The sequence below is a fragment of the Oryzias latipes genome, chromosome 18 (genome assembly GCF_002234675.1).
Source record: "Oryzias latipes chromosome 18, ASM223467v1".
Lineage (NCBI taxonomy): Eukaryota > Metazoa > Chordata > Actinopteri > Beloniformes > Adrianichthyidae > Oryzias > Oryzias latipes.
Genome location: NC_019876.2, coordinates 4,869,004 through 4,889,065, shown reverse-complemented (window position 1 = coordinate 4,889,065; position 20,062 = coordinate 4,869,004). Strand labels below are relative to the sequence as shown.

Genomic DNA, 20,062 nt, shown 5'->3' with positions numbered 1-20,062 from the left:
GAAACGGTGAAGAATACAGATTTTTCTTTTATTGGTTTCTCCTGAAAGAAGGAACATACCAATCTGCAACCTGTGATTTGTCCGAGATGGTTTTCACCACTTGTGTCACACCAGGAGCTTCAGCCATCTCAATGCAAATCTGGACACAAACACAAGGAGACACGATAAAAAAGGGAAAATTGAGATCAATCTATTATGTTAGTTGTAAAATTTCACCCAAAAATTGCAAGGAAATAACATTTTCCTCTTGTTTTTATTTAAAATATAAGCTAATTGTAAGTGAATGAATAGTTTAAAATCAAAAAATCTGGTCTGCAAATGGTAAAATATTGTGATTTAGAGACATCTCATGGTAAATTTATAGACTGCAATTAAATGGAGACGCTTGTGCTTGTTCTTCCTGCTTAATGGCAGAAGTCTCTTTCGTTCTTTTGCCACTGGGGTGGATTTAGAGGAACTGGTTGATGCAGCTGCTTTAGCAGAGGTTACTACTGTGATTTAGAGACCTCTCATTGGAAATTTATAGACTGCAAATTTAAAAAAAAGTACAGCTTTGGGGTTGGTTTTTGTGATGGATGAACATTATAATACACTAAAAAGCTCAAAAAAAAGATGATTTTAAAGCCATCAATGTCTGCACATATGCACAAACCAGACTCGCTGTGCAGCCAGGTCCTACCAAGGAGCGCATCGCCATCCGGTCGTTGGTCATGTGACTAATTTAATTTTTAAAAAAGCTTTGTGAAATATGTCAATTTGGATACAAAAACCACCTCTTCCCAGCACAAAAACTTATTTTTGATAAATGCTAGTTTTTTTTCTAAACTGCTGTGTTCCGATTAGGCAAATTTATGATCGCAAATCCGTTTGCCCAATTTCATAAGTCAATGGAAACGCAGCTACTTTGAATTTTAAAAAGCCGCCGCTGATGCTGGATCGTACCCTGTTTGCCAGCGGGAGGAAACTGATGAAAGGAGCGATGGCCCCCACAGTTTTCAGGACCAAAATGATGAGGTGCACTGAGACTTCAGATATGTGGACGCACAGAAGCCGCTCCTCCAGCGACGACAGCTCTGGAACGCGCTGAAAAACAGACGTAGGGAGTTATCGAGAAAATCGGCTTTTCCGGTTTCATGGCATAAATATTGGCCGAAGAGGATCGACTCACAGAGTTGCTCCACTTCATCAAACTCCCGAACAAAGTTTCCTGCAAATTGATAAAAAAAAACATCCATTAAAATATAACTTTCAAACTTTATTTTCGTCACCTTTTTCCTAAATTTATGGGAACTTCTTCCTGGAATTTTGTAGGATTAAGTCCTCATCACCAGAGCCATCGTCAGCGGCAACAAAACAACTCGCTCTTCGACCTACCATAACTGTCATTTGCGATATCAGTGATCAACATCGCCATGACGATATAACTTGAGATACATGAACAAATAGCAAAACATTAAAAAAAATCATTTCCATTACACTGCAACAGTTTGATTTAAATAAAAGTCAACATAACTTAAACTCCACTCCACATGACTTTAGTCTACATAGGAGGCGAGCGTCTAACATAAAAGGGCTCCATCCGATTGGTCAATAACATGAAGGGGATTATTTGATTCGTTCAATACTTCAAGCGGCCATAAGATCGTTTTATCACATTGAAATTTGGCCATTTATATAAATATTCGTCGACTTTTAAGATATGCGTATTGCACAGCTTGATATCCCGATAACGATAAATTTGCGATTTATTGAGCAGGCCTAGTCCGGGTGAATACTGGATTCTGATTGGCTGCTGGGTGTGGATTAAAAGTGATAATGGATAACGATAATGTACACATATAAAAAATGTTCTGGTCCCAAATGCTTAGCTAGTGGCTTCTTTGAAACAAACTTTATCTTCATCATCTGGACAAAAACAAGCAGTAAAAGGAGAACTTTCTCTCTGAAATTTATTTCACCCATCGTGACGATTAGCACAGAGAAAACTACAATTCTTACTATATAATATATTATTTTTGTATAAAAATAATATATTATATAGTAAGAATTGTAGTTTTCTCTGTGAATCATTGACTCACGAATCGGATCGCCACACAAGTTACGAAACCTCCGTCCTGTTAGGACGCCAGCAAAACCCCGTCCTTCCATACCTCACTGGAGCCGGTCTGGATTTCTTCCAGCACCAGGTGAAGGTTCAGCTTGTTGCTTCTGACAGAAACCGGGGCGCTGCCGTGGTTTTGGACAAACCTGCAGCAGGAATTCCAGTCCTCAAAACACACAAAGGCCTGAAATTGGACACAAAAGTTAAAACTGGAAACATAAAAAGTAACAAACTAAGTCAGGGGGTAATACTGTTTCATACCCTCCTCTGCAGGGGCAGAACCAGGACCTTGTAAAACAGGGTTTGGAGGTTCTGGACGGAGAAATAATGCCACACCAGCTTGACTACTTCCTTATGACTGTAGTTCCCTTCTGGTAAATTGGTCAACATGATGGTGGAGAACTTGGAGGCTCTGTATTTAGCTTTCTGCAACACAATCACAGCAGCAAAGTTACAGAACAGCCCAAAGTTCTGAGAGTTGCAGATAAATCCTTGCAAGTTCGTACCGTGGTGTCCTTCACTCCAAAGACCGTCACAAAATCTGAGAGCCAGAAGCACAAACATTTACTGTGTGTGACAGACTGAATTGAAACTTTAAGCGTATGACCTCAGCTCCGTACCTGGGATTTTGAACCAAGGAGACATGGTAGGGAACACATAGGGAGCAGTCGTCATGGTGACGGAAAATGGTGCAGTGCTACCCAATGGAACGCCAACGTTTGTTGTGGGGACGACGGCCCCGGGTACAACGTCCTTACGGTCCGGAAGAGCTCTGGCCGCCAGCCGAGGCGCTGCGTGTTAGAAGAAAAACCGTGGACGGATGTTTGCATCTGCAGGAGAAGCTCTAAAAGGAGCTTCTAATTGAAACATTCAAAAAGGAAGGCGCCATACGCAGGGACGTCTTGTCGTTTCGTGGCACCTTCAACCTAAAGATGCTGTAAGACGGGCAGTTCTTCAGAAGGCTGTGCCAAACCCCGAGACGGTCTGCGTCGCGAATGGACTCGAACTCTACGAAGACCTAGAAAAAGGATAAAAGACGGAAGTGACGCTGGGAGGGAAGAGCTTGAACTTTCTCATGCGACCGGTGCGAGTGTTGGGCACCTTGTTGAGGAGAGGCAGGTAGTTTTTAACCGAGTTCATCTTCAGCAGAGCTCCCCGCAAAAGCCAGGTCTCACTGGGAGAGATGTTGTTGATGTAGATCGTACTCGCACCGTCATCAATCACTTGCTGTTCAAAAAATAAAATCAGAAATTTCTTCACTAAACTGATCACTAATCCAAGATATAAGTCTAGGTTGTAACAATAAAACTTTCAGTTTTTGCGTTAAAGGTTTAGGCCGTACTAACCAAGTCTCTAGTCACCAACTATAATTAACTCAAGTCTCAGGTCACAAGTCTGGGTCAACTCTGATCATTAATACAAGTCTCAGTGGTGTTGCTAATGTTTTGAGTTTTTCAATTTCATACACAAGTCAAATCTGAATTACTTGACCACTTGCACTAACCAAGTCACGAGTCACCAACCACAGTTAATTCAAGTCTCAGGTCATAAGTCCAGGGCAACTGATCACAAAATTCTGAGTCTTAATTGTGCTGCTAAAGTTTTAAATCTTTGGATTAAAAGCCTAAGCCTAGTCCTAAATTTTTGACCACTCGTACTAACCAAGTTTCTAGTCATCAACTATAATTAACTCAAGTCTCAGGTCACAAGTCCAGGTCAACTGATCACAAAATTCTGAGTCTTAATTGTGCTGCTAAAATTTTAAATCTTTGGATTAAAAGCCTAAGCCTAGTCCTAAATTTTTGACCACTTGTACTAACCAAGTCTCTAGTCATCAACCACAGTTAACTAATTTATCAGGTCACAAGTCCAGGTCAACTCTGATCGTACAAGTCTCAAATCTCAGTGGTGTGGCTTTGAGTTTTTCAATCTGATAAACAAGTCAAATCTGAATTTGTTGAGCACTTGAACTAACCAGGTAACAAGTCACCAACCGCAGTTAACTGAAGTTTTAGGTTACAAGTCCAAAGACTGATCACAAAATCTTCACAAGTCTTAATTGTACTGTTAAAGTTTTGAGTGTTTAAAGGTTAAGCCTACTCCTAAATTTGGACTAACCAAGTCTGTAGTCCTCAACCATAGTTAACTAAAGTATCAGGTCACAAGTCAAGGTCAACTCTGATCACTAATCCAGGTCCCAAGTCTCAGTTGTGCTGCTCAAGTTTCTGATCCACCTGTGAAATGTCCTCCCTAATCAGAGAAACCAGTCAGGGTGAGTCAGTCTGATGCATCTAAAATACATGGAAGTACAAAAACCACAAAATGAAAATCAAAGCCAATCAAGAAACCATTTTCCCCAAACCCCATGAGGACAGTCGGATGGGGTTGTACTTACGACATTGATCAGCGCCATCAGAGATTTATAAAACCCAAACTAAAAAGAAAAGCAAAGATCAGACCAACAATCAAAAGAGGAGTGTGGTTTCTGAGGAGATGGAGGTTTCAAACATGCTCACGGGACTCATCATCATGTTACTGGTGACGACGTGCAGGCGGAGCTGACACCCCCGGAGCGTCAACGGCTTCGTTTCTACTGCTCTGATGAGCTTCTGAACGCTTCGACAGCTTGGCATCAGTGCAAAAGCCTACAGGAAAAAAAAAGCAAAACTTTATTTAAAAAGCAGAACAAAGGACTTTACAGCAGTGGTCACCAACCCCCCAGGCTGTGAACCGCGGGCTGGTATCTCAGTCTGCGTGCCATTTGGTACCAGGCAACTGCATAACTGACATTATCTGATTCTGGAAGACGATTTTTTTTTTTGTACTTCTGAATCTTCTGCATCTTCTTCTTCATATCCATCCATGAATTACTTTTGATGAGATTTTTTCTGTCAAAAACAAACATCTGTGGAAAGTTTTTTTTAAGCAGAAAAAAAGTCCCTGAGGAACCAGAAGAAGAACCTTCGACTTCAAAACAAAAGAAAGGTGCATTTACCTTAAGTTCGACTACAAATACGTAATTATTTTAACATTTTTTTCCCACACACCATCCCTACTCTGCATAATATGCAACGACCAACTCTCTGATATAACCAGGATGCGGCTAATCAAGTTTTATAAATTTAGTCGAGAAATGCAGGCGATACCACCAGTTATACATTTCAGGATTCTTTGAAGTGAATTGTATTTTGCCCTGATTAGCGAACGTTTCTATGCTCATTAAAGCATCATTAACCCTCCGTATCAAAAATCCTCTCTGCTTTCAAGCGGATCATTTTCCTGGAGCCACGCCCACCATTCCGTCTTGGCTCAACCGCAATGTTCACACCGGTTCTTCTAATTTACCGCTCGTTTTCTTTGCGCCTCCACCAGCCTGTGAGTTTGCTTGTTCCTGCAGCCGTCGCCCATCTTCTTGGATACTTTTAGGATCCACCTCAAGATGCGGCGCAGGTTAGACGCCAGAATGTTCTTTGGCGTGTGCCACTGAAGGGAAACTGTAAACGCTAAATCGAACGAGCGTTTCTTGGCCATCGCTACACTGGATCCCAACAAAAATGTCGTAGACAAACCGGCGTCTGGTCGACTGTTCACGACCCGGGGAAGACGGGCGTATCTTAAAGGAGCCCGGCCACTATTGGAGACTGGCGTCTTAGCATTAACAAGCACCTCTTAAGAAACCGATTAGAGACAATTGGAAGATCTAAAGTATCTGAAAACCAGAAGATCAAAAAAATGGGACGCCAACTTTAGCCTTGCATCGCCTGGTCTGTGTAAAAAGTGTCTTGACGTTAAACTGACCCATAAAATGGGACCACCTCTTTACAGAATCAGTAAAAATGATTTTTGTTTTTTTAAAGTCGGTTTTCAGCTCTTAAAGTCACTTTCTAGTGCTGGCGTTTCACAGCTTACCATACGTGACTGTGGAATCACGTAGAGGTGCGTGTCGTCGTACTGAAACCCAAAGTTCTGCAGCAGGCGGGAGATGTCGGCCTCCGCGTAGCCGTCGTTGTGGAACTCTGGCAGGTTGGTGATTAAAACCAGCCGTTTCTGAATGCAGAAGTACTGCTCAAACAAAAAAAGGAAAACATGTCAAGGATCTTCATCCACAGTTAAATGGCTGATTCTGTCGAGGAACCATTTGAAGCTCATCATCAAATCTATATTTAGATGATTTTAATTGACTAAACCTTCAACCCTCCTTTGTTTATGGATTTGTTTCAACTCCATGTCTGCTTGGATCATAGTTTGGTGACAAGACAACACTGAATACAAAGACTGAGCTTAGGGCCATGAGTTTTCTTGATTGGGTCCAGTCTAGAGGAACCAAAGCAAGGCCTTTTAGCAAAGGTGAAAGTATTTCCCTTTAGCAGCACCTGTTGATGGAGGACACTGTTCCTTTTCCCAAAGCTACGGCCTTTAAAGACCTTGTCTAAACCCAGATTGTACCAGAGATCAGCCTGTAATTTATGCACCACATTCCTGAACGCTCTCGAAACATGCTTTTCAGGCTTCCCCGTTCAAATCAAGTGTCGCGACGCAGGTTTCAAAGTCCGTCGCCGGCGCATTTCCGCTGAAGAGAACACACTCGTCGCCACGACGACGATTTTTTGTTCCACAGCATCGTACATGTCACTCATGTCCATCGGTTTGCTGATTTACTCTTTAGCTGTGAAGTTCAGAAAAAATCTTGTTGCCATTTTGACTGAAGCTCCACCCACCCATTCTCATATGAGCCCGCCCACAATTGCTGGAAAAGTAATGTGATTGGCTAGAATTGTAAAGCAAAAACAGATATAATACAACGTGATTGACATGTCACCAAAAGCACAGAATTTATGTTCATGGTAGTACCGTTGACGCCAGCATCGGTACAAACATGGCACATAGTTGATACACTCGTCCCAAGTCCTCTTTGGAATCTCGGAGATGCTCTTAAAGAGTTTAAACCTATAAAAAAAACCTCCTCTTAAAGTGCCTCAAATCTTTCTTGTATTTTCATCCAACCATCTTTTTATTTTCTGTGAGGTTAAAAGGACCAAACATGACTTCCTCCTGATCCCATCAACACAACTCTTTCCAGAAATGGTTTGATTCACAAATATTTTCCTCTTACCTTTGACTTCTTGATGGACTCCTCACTGAGACAGGCTGTAAGGGAGAGCAGAGCGACAACAAAGCGTTCAAAGAGCGTTGGGTCATGAGAGCTTGAATGTAAAGCCGCCATCGGGTCGTGGAGTCCTTACAGATGTGCTGTAGACGCAGAAGCGTTCCCATCTTCTCGCCGGCGGTCAGAGACGGATCGTCGGTCGCTGTGAAAACGTTGGGGAGCGGCGGCCGGCTTATTTCTGCCGTGGTGGCCGATGCAGGGGGTTTGCTGCAGATCCCTTCAGACGCGGCGTCAGTTTGCATCTTTCTGGCAGCCGCATCTGGAAAAGATGAAGGTTCATTAAAGAAGACCTCAGCAGAACAACACAGGGATTCTTTTAACCACTTTATTCGTTGGGATTGATCAACAGCGACAAACCCTTACAGACAAATATCTTAATACCAGATCTAAAGTATATTATTCATTTCCTGGTGTTCAAAGATGCGTAAAAGCTAAGATTCTGGAGAGTGTCGGCCGTGTTGAGTCTTTGAGACCTTTTTCGTGCGTTGGGGCTTGTTTGGCCTCCAAAGCAGCTTCAGCTGGGCCTCCTGCAGCCCGCTGCTCCTCTTTCAAAGCCCCTCCTTCTGTCTTCAGTCTTTCCACAGGAGCCTGTGGTTCTGGGGCCGTGTTCTGCTGGATTTGACCTGGAACCGGAGTATTTCCTGGGGTCTGCGGCTGCTCGTTACGGCCCTGCTCCTTCTGGGGCGCAGCGGCAGCATCGGTTGAGGTGGGGGCAGTGGCCTCGTCTCCGGGAGATGCTGGTTCAGCAGAACCAGCATCAGTGGACTCAGAGGCGGCTGGAAGAACGTCGGTTGTTCCAGCTGGATGTCCATCGTCGACCGTGAGGTCCATCGGGACTTTGCTGGCAATGTTGGAGCGCTCTTTCAAGCTTTTCAAACTAAAAGTACAGAAGAAAGAAGCACAACCAAAACCTAGTGAAGAAATTAAATAATAATAATAAAAATAACTGATAATTTATTTATCCCTCAATGGAGAAAATCTTCTCCGCATTTGACCCATCCCCTGGGGGAGCGGTGAGCTGCAGCTTAACTGCGCTCGGGAGGCAGTAGCGTTAAGGGTCTTGCCTAAGGGCCCTCACTGAGTGATGTTAATTGCTCACCATTGATATGGTAATTGCCCCCAGTACCATTGTTCATTCCCCTCCGGGAATCGAACCCTGGATTCCTGCATGGTAGCTTTTCACCTTACCAACGGAGCTATCCAGCCGGTTTTATGCAAAAAACATATTTTGTTGTGATAGTTTATAGCAATATCACTTAATTTAAAAAAAAAATCCTAAATCGTTCTATAAAGCTTTTAATTTAACTTGTTTTTAAATGATTAATAATAACCAATACAATACCCCTTTTTCTGTGTGTACTCTTAAAAATTAAATGGACTATTATGTTAGCATTTATTCAACTTCAGGGTTGCATTCCTTATCAGAAATATGAGCCGTTTTATAACAATGAGTTTGACGCCAAAACAGTTTCAAGCATAAAACCATTTAAAAAATACTCACGTGTCAATACGTCCAACCTTGCTCCTGCATGAAAAGAAAAAGAAGTTTGTTAAAAACGCAGTAAAAGTGTCTTTTTTTTTCCTTCATAAGAGTCTTTTAAAAAACTCCAATGATTGGAGGGAAAAGCTCAGGGATGGGCAACTCCAGCGCTGTGTCCGAAATCCCACCCTAACCCTCAACTACTAAAACACTATATAGTGCGGGACTATCTAGTGCCATGAATTTTAAAAGCAATTCAGGCACCACGCTCACTACTGCTTTTTTTTTTTTTTTGAAACGGCGGATATCACGTCATGGATTTCACAAAGTTTAAATCTAATTAATATGAGTCTTTTGCGACAATTATTTATGAGTCCACTGTCTTCTGAAGATAAAAACGTTGATGGTTTATCATCAAAATACATTTAAATACATTTTTTTGGGGCAAACATTGTTCCGAGGAATGCATTGTACTCTATATTCACTAATCTATTAAGCATTGGCTAGCAAGTTAGTAAGCACTGGTTTTTCGCAGAGGCTTCTGGGAAATTTCAAGGGCACTCGATTTTGGAATTGTAGATTCGGACAGCACTACTAAATGGCAAACGCACTATAAAGGGGTTAGGGTGGGGATTCGGACATAGCCCAGGCCTTGGTATGTTTACGGTAAACACTGTAGCTCACGCTCCACTATTAAAATACAGACTTCTATTAGAGCTGAGGAACATACCATAATTGGTCTTTGGATGATTCTTTCATTGAAAAAAGCTTCTCCATCACCTCTGCCACACCGGACGTTTCGAGCATCTCCACCCAAATCTGAAGCAGAAAGACGCCAACAGAAAACCGTTCAGGACGCCTGAACCGGTCTCTACGGACCAACAATGACCAGAAAGGTAGCAGGCAGTTTTTTTTACAGCATCACCTTGTTGGCAAGCGGCAGGAAGTTGACTAAGGCAGCAGCGGATGCCATCTCCGTCACGACCCCCTTGATGAGGCCCAGCTTTGCTTCAGAGATCTCCACGCACAGCAGCCGATCCTCCAGACCGTCCAGATCTGAAACGTACTGAGAAAGCAACAGCTGGTGTAGAAGAGGCAGAGCTTTTTTATGTCAGCGGATCTACAGGATAACTTACAATGTGGCTCCACTTCATTAAAGTTTTGTAAACAAGATCCTGCAGGAACACGACACATTTGTTATTTATTCACATCACTAGAGTTTGTTTTGGAGAACTTAAACATTCTTTAAAAGATATTCGATTGGAAAAGCAAACTTTAGCACATTTCTAGCAATTGGTGATAGAATATAGGCTCTCCTAAAAGTTTGCTCAGCTTTACTGGACCTGCATTGGTACAAAAGCAAAGATGCTTTTGTTAACATTTGCAGTAAAAGACTACAAACCTCACTGGATCCCAGCTGCAGGTCCTCTAAGACCAGGTGGAGCTGGAGTTTGCAGCCACGGATAGAAACTGGGCTCTCCATGTGATCTTGGATGAAACGGCAGCAGACATCCCAGCTGCAGAAGCACACAAAGGCCTGGAGGACAGACGCAGGGCGTCAAGACATGGACATAAACTTCTCAAATGTAAAGATCCCACTGCAATACCACTACATTCATCTTTGCAACATTTTCAGCTAAATGCACTTTAAAACATCCAAATGTTTGAACTCATGACGCAGCTACTACTGTGGGCGGCCCGTATCTCACTTACTCCACTCTCTGGAATGATTGCATAATGCATTACACTTTTATACTTCTTGATTATTAGCCCTTGTGTTGTCCTATGTGGTCCAGATGACGCAATCCTTACATTGATGTGTTATTCCTACCATGACAAAGGTGGATAAAGGTGGAAAGATTTCATGTAATCCATGGACACCAGTGAAGATCACAAATCATTGAAGAAAAAAGGTTCAACGCTCTGTCTAGTGGGTCTAGAGCAGTGTTTTTCAACCTTTTTTGAGCCACGGCACACTTTAACCTTGACAAAAATCCCGCGGCACACCAGCATTCAAAAAAAAAAAAAAAGGATAAAAACAGTCTGTATTGATCCACAGTCCCTCCATGATCTCACATGCGTTTTTGTGATAATTGTGGCAGTAAAAGCTGGAAGTTGCAGCTGTTTTTTCTAATAGATGTAATAAAAGTTAAGTTAGAAGATTTAAAAACTTTTTGATTTGTGTTCGCTGTTGTTTCAAGACGTTAAGAGGAGAGACTCGTTGTGCGCCGAGGCGCTCACGCTGTCACTTTAACCCAATGCATCATGGGAGGTGTAGTTCAATAATCCGCCGAACGCAGAAAGACGCGCGTCTCTGAGCTTCAAGGAAGTGAAGACTTTACAACTTCTGATTGGTCAGACTGATGACATGTGATTAAGAATCCAAGAATGATTGGTGGAGACAGTTAAAGGGGCGGGACTTTTCAGCAAACGGCTTTAGTTGCTGCTAAATCGCGGTACCGTCATTCTTATCAAAATGTTTTTAATAGAATCAAATAAACACAAAGAAAAAAATATTTTATGATCTTTCATATAGCTAATTTCTTAGTGTTTTATCAGGACCTGTTTGGATGAACAAAGAGCTGAAATCCTGGAGATGGAAAATGTTAAATCAGGTAATGAGGACAATTTCCCACGGCACACTTGATCACCTCCCACGGCACACTAGTGTGCCGCGGCACACTGGTTGAAAAACCCTGGTCTAGATGACCCAACTCATCAGGTCACCTGGACCCCACAAGACAGCACAAGAGTTATGCATTTATTTGGTTCGTCAGATATATGATCATTGTCTGTGTGTTGTAATAACAACCGTGCTCTCTTGTAGCAAACTGAACAAGTGGAACCGGCATGAATCGCCAAATAAGGACATGGAAGTCCTGACTGCTGGATCTGTTTCTTGTCCGTGCGGAAGGGATGCGGATCGAACAGTCATTCGTACAAGGAACGACCCGTCTATAAGTCTCCTGCTTGTAGGGATGAACACAGAGCCGTTGTATGTCATGACTTGATTTGTTTGGTAATACAACCTGTTAAAACCTCAGAGCAGCGCAGATCAGATCAGAAGAGAAGCGCTTCTTTTCTGTTGACGCCGCTATCTCTCCCTCTTGCAAAAGGACTGAAACTTCATGCAGTCTCTTCTGTCATTTTTCCTTTCCTGTCAGGTTTTTGGTGTCCTTAACTGTCCAAACCTGGAAAGGCCTTACGCGCTCGCAACAGCTCTAATCTTAAATCCTCCACCTGCTAACCAATAGATCCATGTATGTTTTAAATTCCTCGTCTGAGCTGCCATCCGACTCTATACTGTGTGGCTGTATAGCTCAGATATCGCTTGCCGTTTTTCGGCTTGGGCTTCAAGGTCGCTTGTGAGGTGAGGTAGTGTAAACAAAGGCATGCTGGGAAATTAGCCAGGTTAACTTCCGCGGCATAGTCCCGCCCACAACCCAAAAGCGAATTTCTAATGAGCTCCTGCTGTTCCGCAAAAGTTATGTCTTAAAGACGACAGGATTTTAGCTAAAATTGCATAATCGCAATTACAAGACCACTGGTGACGGTTTTATGGTAGTTCAAGAAGCGCATGTCATCCTGCTGTTACAACAACATGGTAACTGGTGAATGGCAGCTCCTCACCCTCCTCTGCAGTGGGAGAATCACCAGGTTGTGGTTCAGAGCGTGAGGATCGTCTTTGGGAAAGTAAGGCTCCACCAGTTTAGCGACGTCCTGCTGCGTGTAGTTTCCTTCAGGGAAACCGGTCAACATGACTGTGGAAAATGCTGAGGCCTCATTGGACGCTTTCTGCAAGACAGGAAGTTCAAAAACAACCAGGTTACACTGAAAAAGTCAAACCAGTGAAGAGCAGGAATGTCTGAACATGACACCAACTTTGGGAAAAAAATTGTACCCTTTAGAAAACAGTGGAAAGATTAACTTTAAAGAGACCAAAAAAAAAGCACTTTTTTTGCAAAACACATATGGGACCAAAAGGATTTGAGATTTTCCAAAAAGTGTACTTACGATTATGTCATTCAGGTCTTGGACTGTCAGAAAAGCTGAAATTAAACAAACACGTTAAAAAATGTTGGCTTCAGCAACCAAAACCTCTCTCGAACATTAACTCATCTTTCTCATCACCTGGTATATTGAACCAAGGGCTAACAGTGGGGAAAACATAGGGACTGGTCGTCATGGTGACCCAGAATGGTGGCGCGCTGCCTGGTGGAACGGTGTCCGATGAGGGTACAATGGCGGCGCCATCAATGATTTCTTCATTCTTCGGTAAAGCTTTCATTGGAAATCTTGGTGCTAAAATTAAAATAGAATATTTTAAAAACACAAACGAGGGAGTTAAAAAAAGCACAAAAAAAACGAAAGCTCGGAAACGTGTTGGAAACCCTTGTTTATGTGTCACTACGCCAGTCCATTTTCTATGTGAAGAACGTGCAGCCAATGAACACGCCTTCAAAGTTGAGGTTTGAACAATCAGGGACCCGGCTTTAGTAGTGACGTATGGATGGCGTCATTTTCAAAACACGGAAGGTCCAACCGTTCAAATAAAACAAACCGAATTATAGAACACCAACTCTGTCATGTATCAGAATGGAGCTGAGAAAGAAAAAGCCTGAAACAAAACTCACCACGACATTAGCTCATTTCAGCGTTTCGCAAAAGCCTCTTCCAACTGTTAGTACACGCGCTAGTATCGGGTAGAGACATATCATTGCAAACGTATTCAAGTACCCACATTTAATTGAAAATTTGTTCGACTACCAACTCCTCAACCTTTTTCGCGGTTCACCGAATTCCAACGGTTTCTGAAGAGGAGAAACACAGCTTTGCTGTGATATTCAACACCTTACAGAAAGACAGTGCAATCCTCGTAAATCAGCTAAATCTGTCGCGGTAAAAACCAGCTTTGCGCTGCTATGCAAGACTAAGTCAGTAATGTGTTGCGCATCGGTGGGAAACCGATACGAAGAATCGAGTGATTCATGATGGCGTAAATAGTCGAAAGGTTATGATGCGTCAAAAAGTGTGTTATTTCGACGTCACCGGTGACATCTCCGGTGTTAAAGGGCTAAAGCAGATTTCTGTTAAGTGGGATCTGAATCATTAAATATGGTTTAATATCGGAGGATTCTTCCCATACAACGTCCAACACACCAGGAATTAGCTTAAAGTTTTGTTTTGCTTAATTTGGAAATTTTAAATAAATATAAAAATGTATTTATGAGGTTTAATGAAACCATGGCACAAAGCATTAAATAGATTACACAGAGGTGTAATGTTGAGCAAATGATTAGCTTTAAGTCCTGTAGAGACGGAAAGGTTTCACTACATATTGAAATTCTAGTCAAAGCGATCACATTTTTTTTAATTAGGTTTTTCCAGAACATAAAAACAGTTTGAATCAAAACGTTTTTAGTTTTTAACACAAACCAGCACATTCTGACATGCAGATGTGCAATACTTTAAATTAGAAAATACACTTTACCAACTTATATCTGTGCAAAGCCGCTTTTGTACACGTCGGAATTCATTGAGTCTCCGTTAGGGGTCAAAGAGTTACGGTAAACAAAAAGTGAATTTTTTTGCCGTCCTCGGTGACGGCTCCGGTGTTAAAGGCTTAGAGGTCAATCTTAAGTTACTGTCAGGACATGGGTTTGTTTCCTTAACAACTTTGTCTAAATGCAACAATTTTGTTCCAAATGTTGCAATTTTTTAAACATAATTTTCAAAATAATTTTTAACAATAGGCTGTTTTACCTCCGGGTGCAAATGTGAATGAAACTTGTTCTATGTGTAAATTTGTAGGTCCTTACGTATAGGCGCTGAGGTGAATCGTGGCGTTTTCAGCCTCCAGACTTTGTGGCCACGCCTTCTCTTCAGGAGGCTGTACCAGACTCCCAGCCGGTCGGTGTCATACATCGTCTCAAACTCAATAAAAATCTTTTTTTTTTTTTTTTCACAGATATTAAAAAAAAAAATCAGGATCAATGAAGTTTTCTTCTTTTAAATGCATCTGTGGTACAGGCACTAGTGTGTAGTTTTACCTTGTTCACAAGGGGCAGGTAGTTAATTACAGAGCCAATTTGTTTCAAAACTGTAATGAGGTCCTCAGTTTCGCTTGGAGAGATTTCCTGGATATAGACCACGCTCTCGTCATCGGTTAAAGACTGTTTCAACACAAAAGACACATTTTTAAAAGTAAACAATTTACCTCTGCATTAATAGAAAAAGCTTTGGATTTCACATAAATCCATTCAGACCCGAGGATGACTAAGAATGTACAAACCCTTTCTTTACTGTTATGAAAAATACAACTTTTCCAAAGATTCGTCCAGACTTTTAAGAACATTTTGAGCCAAAAACACACAGGTGGGCTGCAGGGTTCAAACATGCTGTGGAAATTTAGGCCAAAGGCACAATTTTCTCTCTGAAATCAAAGCGTGCAACAGCAAAAGGGAGGTTTCTTCTGACTTATATGTAACGATAAAATAAAGGCAGACATTAACCCCTTAAACTCGCATAGTTGAGGTATATCCATAATGAAAATTACAGGCCTCTCTCATCTTTTTAAGCGGAAGAACAGGCACCATTGGGGGCCGACCAAATAATTTTTGACCCACTGTACTAAAGTTTACGAAATATGCAAAAAGCTGACATTATACTGACAGGGATGCAGTGATATGAGGACAAAGTACAACTTCAGGTGTTTTAAGAAGAAGACAATAGAAAGGAGCAAAAAAGTTTATAGTATGTGTATAAATTGAATCAAAAATTGTGTGTGCGTGTGTGTGTGTGACTTACAAAGGGCGTCATTTTCAAAACAGATTTATAAAATCCAAGCTGAAAGAGAATACAGGACAGAAACAAAAATGTCACTGTGTTGCAATGTTACTAGAATCGGAAATTCAACTTTGTGGTTGAAGAAAAGACCCCGAGTAGGGATGGGTGCAGACTGGATTATCCCGGTACCAAGTTGATACTTTTGGTTCTGGTGCTTCAAAAATGAAAAAAAAAACAAAAATAAAACAGTATTTTTCCCCCCCAAAACCATTCAAGTGTGACCAAATAGCGTGGCAGGGTGAAGGAAAGACTCTTAATGTCTTTCTTCCCAACAGTCTGCATCTCTGTTTTTACACTCTAAAGTTAGCACGTATTTCACGGCTCATCGTCACGACGACGGTCTTTTTACAAAACATTAGACACATCGATCTAATCCATCAGGACGCAGAATTAGAATTTCTTGCTGTGAATTGCAGAACAATGTTCCCAGGCTATGCCTTTGGCATTTTGAATAAAGCTCCACCCAACCTCATGGCCCCACCCATTCTTGTATGAGCCCGCCTACATTCGCAGGAACGTTTAAAATCATGGGTTAGAATTATACAGTTAAACTAAACATAATAAAAGTGATTGACATGTTCGAAATGAAGCACCAAAATGTGTGTTTTTATTCTGTACCAGTAGAACCAAATACATCAGTACTGGTACCAACTTGGCACGGGTTTAGGTACCCATCCCTGCTACAGAGGAGCGTCTGTTGTCACACTAGAAGCCAAACCTCCTTGTTGGATGTTTATCCTTTATTTTCTTTATAGTCTTTCTAAATGCTGTTTTAAAGTCTGTTTTGTATCTTCTGTTCGTCTTGCACAACCTTCCTGTGACTACAGCAGCAAATTAAAGAATATACTGATAACTACAAATCGTGTGACCTATAGGTATTTCACTCCCCATGTAATCAGGGAAACTTAATTCTGAATAAAGATGCGAGGTCGGGACAGACGTCCTCAGAGCGGTTTGGAGCAGAGGCGTTGAACAGCTCTCCTCGTGAGAAATCGTACTGGGCTCTTGGTGTCTGTTTTTTAAAACTGTCTTGTGTTTACAGAAATAACTTTGACACTCCTGTTTTTGGTCTGAAATGGGATATATCTAATTACATGTTTAGGCTGTATGGTAAAAAATATATCTTTGCTTCAAGTTTAGAGAAAAGTTCCAAAAATTACTAATCAACTTCAATCTGGTAGCCATTTAGATCAAAATAAAAGTCTTGGGGCCTCATTTATAAAACTTTGCGTAGGATTTGCGTCAGAAGTGGCGTACGGATGAAAAGGATGAAAAAAAAGACACTTAATTCACATTTGCTTAATTAAAAACAGTGATCATGAACTAAAGTCAAGTAGAGCTTGATTTATTGCTTGAAAAGGAAAGGGAAGAAGCAAGTTTATATAATCCCACCCCCACTGAGTTAATTTATTTTATATCTTTACATAGTTTTTGTAATTCGGTTCTGATCAGATAGATTCTTTTCAAGTAACAAAATCCCGTGTCTAGTAATGATCGATTATCTTCAGAAAACATTCATTCATGATTTCAGTTAACAGCAACGGTAACCGTTATGTAATCATGGATTATCGTTAGAACACATTATCACAAAACAGTAATTATTTACTATTTATCCAAAATTATAACGTAATTTTAAGCAATTGTGTGTAATTTTTTTTTAGATAAATACTTACATTTGCTGCTTTCCATGAAATGTTCCACGTACGTCTAACAGACTTTCCACCCATTTACCACCAATGTATAACTTTTATATTGCGTATACAGCTCACATATGTTAAAACTATATAATGACCCAAGAACCCCTAACAAATTACGTAAACAGCACTATAAACACGCATGGTTCATGTTCTACGTTGATTTACGTGTTCGTTTCGTGACTTATTTGTACTATTTGCACAGTTTTAACGTGTTTCATTCAGAATACATCTGTGAAAATTTCACGTAAAAACCCAAACCTTTTTCACTTTTTCCACATATAATCACGTATAATCAATATGTGACACGGCCTTAAACTTTTGTATAAAATTGATAGCTCACCGGCGACATTAAAATGTTACTCGTCACGACAGAAGCGTTGAGTTTACTTTTCCCCAGGGCCAAGCGACTGGAACGCGAGGCTTTTATGATGTCATTCACCGCCCACCTATTGGGCATGAGGACTAGAGCCTGAGAAGAAATCCAGAAACCACATTCAGGTTAAATACGACTGATGGGGCTCAGAGCCCAGACAAAGGCCAAAAGTTTAACCTGCTCACCATGCACTTCCGAGCAAAGATGTAGATGTTGTCATGTGCATACTTGAATCCAAACTGGCAGAGAAAATTAACCACCTCCTCCTCTGTGTAAGGGCAGTCGTGTTGTTTTGGCAGGTTGGTTATTAACACCAGTGTTGAACTAAGGGAAAGACTCTAGATGGGGGGGAAAAAAAGATGATTTTTAGAATTGGGAAAAAAAGGAAGTTGGAGGACCTTTGTGAAATCTTGTCAAGAATGTGAAGTCAAATTTCAACTCCAACGGAGAAAATGGAAGAAATACACATACATATACAGAACTTAAAGCTAAAAACTAAATTTCGACTTTGTTCGTTTGGTTGTTATTGTTTTTGTGTATTTTTTTAACTTAATTTTGGTTTCTAATTTTTATTTGTTTGTATTTTAAAAGTACAAAATGTAAAATAAAAAGTAAAAAAAGAAAGAATGTAAAGTCAAACTGCACAAAAATATTTTTTGAGGCAAAGAGGCACCAAAATGATCTGAGTTTGTTGTATTGTGTTTATTGATTTAAATATCCCAGCTCTAAGTTTGTTAGGCATTGTAATTGTAATTAAATTGTCATTTCCGACGTTGAGTAACTTGGAAGATTTTTTATAATCAACTGCTTGTCTCAAGTACATTTAAAAGCAAAATCAATGTTTTATGTATTAGTTGCTGTTTTTTCTTAATGAGTGACACAGTACTCCCCCGTGAACCGCCACCTTAACGTGGTGGGGGAGTTTGAGGGTTCAAGTGTTCCCAGGACCTAAGCTGTCTGGGTCTTAAGCCCCTGGTAGGGTCTCCCGTGGCAGATAGGTCCTGGGTGACGAGTCAGACAAAGAGCAAACCCCTGATGATAAGAAACAACAAGGAAATTACGTCGCCCGGATTGGCATCACCGGGGCCCCACTCTGGAGCCAGACCCGGGGTTGGGGCTCGCAGGCGAGCGCCTGGTGACCGGAGCTCTTCCTACGGGCCCCCGGTCGGGCACAGCCCGAAGGAGCGACGTGGGACCACTCTCCATTGGGCCCACCACCCAAAGGAGACCTCAAAAGGGGCCGGTGCATTGTGGTTTGGATGGCAGTCGAGGGCGGGTGCCTCGGCGGCCCAAACCCCAGTCATGGAACTTAGCTTTTGGGACATGGAAGGTCACCTCTCTGGGAGGGAAGGAGCCTGAGGTGGTGCGAGAGGCTGAGAGATACCGTCTAGATATAGTCGGGCTCACCTCCACACATAGCCTGGGCTCTGAAACACAGTCCTTAGAGAGGGGTTGGACTCTCTACCACTCTGGAGTTGCCCAAGGTGAGAGGAGGCGGGCCGGTGTGGGCTTACTCGTGAGCCCCCAGATCAGTCGCCAAGGGTTGGAGTTCACCCCGATGGACGAGAGGGTCATGTCCCTCCGCCTCCGGGTGGGGGACAGGTCTCTAACTGTGGTTTTGGCTTACGGGCCGAACAGCAGTTTGGAGTACCAGGCCTTCTTGGTGTCTCTCGAAGGGGTACTGGAAAGTGCCCCAACGGGGGACTCCATTGTCCTCCTGGGGGACTTCAATGCCCACGTGGGCAATGACAGTGGCACCTGGAGGGGCGTGATCGGTAGGAATGCCCCCCCTGATCTGAACCAGAGTGGTGTTTTGTTATTGGAATTCTGTGCTCGTCATAGTTTGTCCATAACGAACTCCATGTTCGAGCACAAGGGTGTCCATCAACACACCTGGCATCAGGACACCCTAGGCAGGAGGTCAATGATCGACTTTGTAGTTGTTTCAGGCGACCTTCGACATTTGTCTGAGAAAAGTGTATAAAGCGTGTAGTGAGGAGCTTTACAGCCCCTAAACATTTGTAATTATTGTATAAAAAAACTACTTGACAAACTTTGTCTAAACAAGGAAGCGCTGTATTAGTAAATTTATTTAATAAAAAGTGGATTTTGTTCAATTTAAATCCCCCCAAAATAAAGCAATTAGACCCAATAATTCTTACTAATAGATTACAAAAAGCCCTTTAGAACATAAAATAACTTAACTTTTAAATGTTTGCTTTTTCATGCAACACAGTTGATTCCTGTTTTTTTTCTTTTGCTTTTTTTTGTCCTAAATTTGTCTCAAATCTCTTAAAATTTCACAAACTTTTTCCACAAAATACAGTAAAACCACAGTCAGAGGAAATTGGTAATAAAAAAATTACAAGTTAAAGTTTTCATTAAATATAATTACTAC

At 41.6% G+C, this 20,062-nt stretch overlaps 1 protein-coding gene across 3 annotated transcripts in view; it reads right to left on the bottom strand.

The window, feature by feature from the left end:
• The window catches only part of LOC105356351, a 72,391-nt gene that overhangs the window by 18,869 nt on the left and 33,460 nt on the right, over nt 1-20,062 (bottom strand). For all 3 annotated transcript variants that reach the window (XM_023965830.1, XM_023965831.1, XM_023965832.1), the window contains 28 exons: nt 17,850-18,002; nt 17,632-17,760; nt 15,556-15,594; nt 14,799-14,921; nt 14,568-14,694; nt 12,880-13,050; nt 12,763-12,797; nt 12,379-12,543; nt 10,151-10,285; nt 9,885-9,923; nt 9,674-9,814; nt 9,479-9,567; nt 8,770-8,793; nt 7,742-8,145; nt 7,345-7,527; nt 7,215-7,249; nt 6,011-6,163; nt 4,618-4,746; nt 4,497-4,535; nt 3,203-3,328; nt 2,993-3,119; nt 2,722-2,892; nt 2,608-2,642; nt 2,363-2,527; nt 2,151-2,285; nt 1,169-1,207; nt 943-1,083; nt 60-139 (listed from right to left, as the gene is read on the bottom strand). In XM_023965830.1, the coding sequence (XP_023821598.1) occupies nt 60-139; nt 943-1,083; nt 1,169-1,207; nt 2,151-2,285; nt 2,363-2,527; nt 2,608-2,642; nt 2,722-2,892; nt 2,993-3,119; nt 3,203-3,328; nt 4,497-4,535; nt 4,618-4,746; nt 6,011-6,163; nt 7,215-7,249; nt 7,345-7,527; nt 7,742-8,145; nt 8,770-8,793; nt 9,479-9,567; nt 9,674-9,814; nt 9,885-9,923; nt 10,151-10,285; nt 12,379-12,543; nt 12,763-12,797; nt 12,880-13,050; nt 14,568-14,694; nt 14,799-14,921; nt 15,556-15,594; nt 17,632-17,760; nt 17,850-18,002 (3,332 nt within the window). The remainder of the gene's footprint in view (nt 1-59; nt 140-942; nt 1,084-1,168; nt 1,208-2,150; nt 2,286-2,362; nt 2,528-2,607; nt 2,643-2,721; nt 2,893-2,992; nt 3,120-3,202; nt 3,329-4,496; nt 4,536-4,617; nt 4,747-6,010; nt 6,164-7,214; nt 7,250-7,344; nt 7,528-7,741; nt 8,146-8,769; nt 8,794-9,478; nt 9,568-9,673; nt 9,815-9,884; nt 9,924-10,150; nt 10,286-12,378; nt 12,544-12,762; nt 12,798-12,879; nt 13,051-14,567; nt 14,695-14,798; nt 14,922-15,555; nt 15,595-17,631; nt 17,761-17,849; nt 18,003-20,062) is intronic.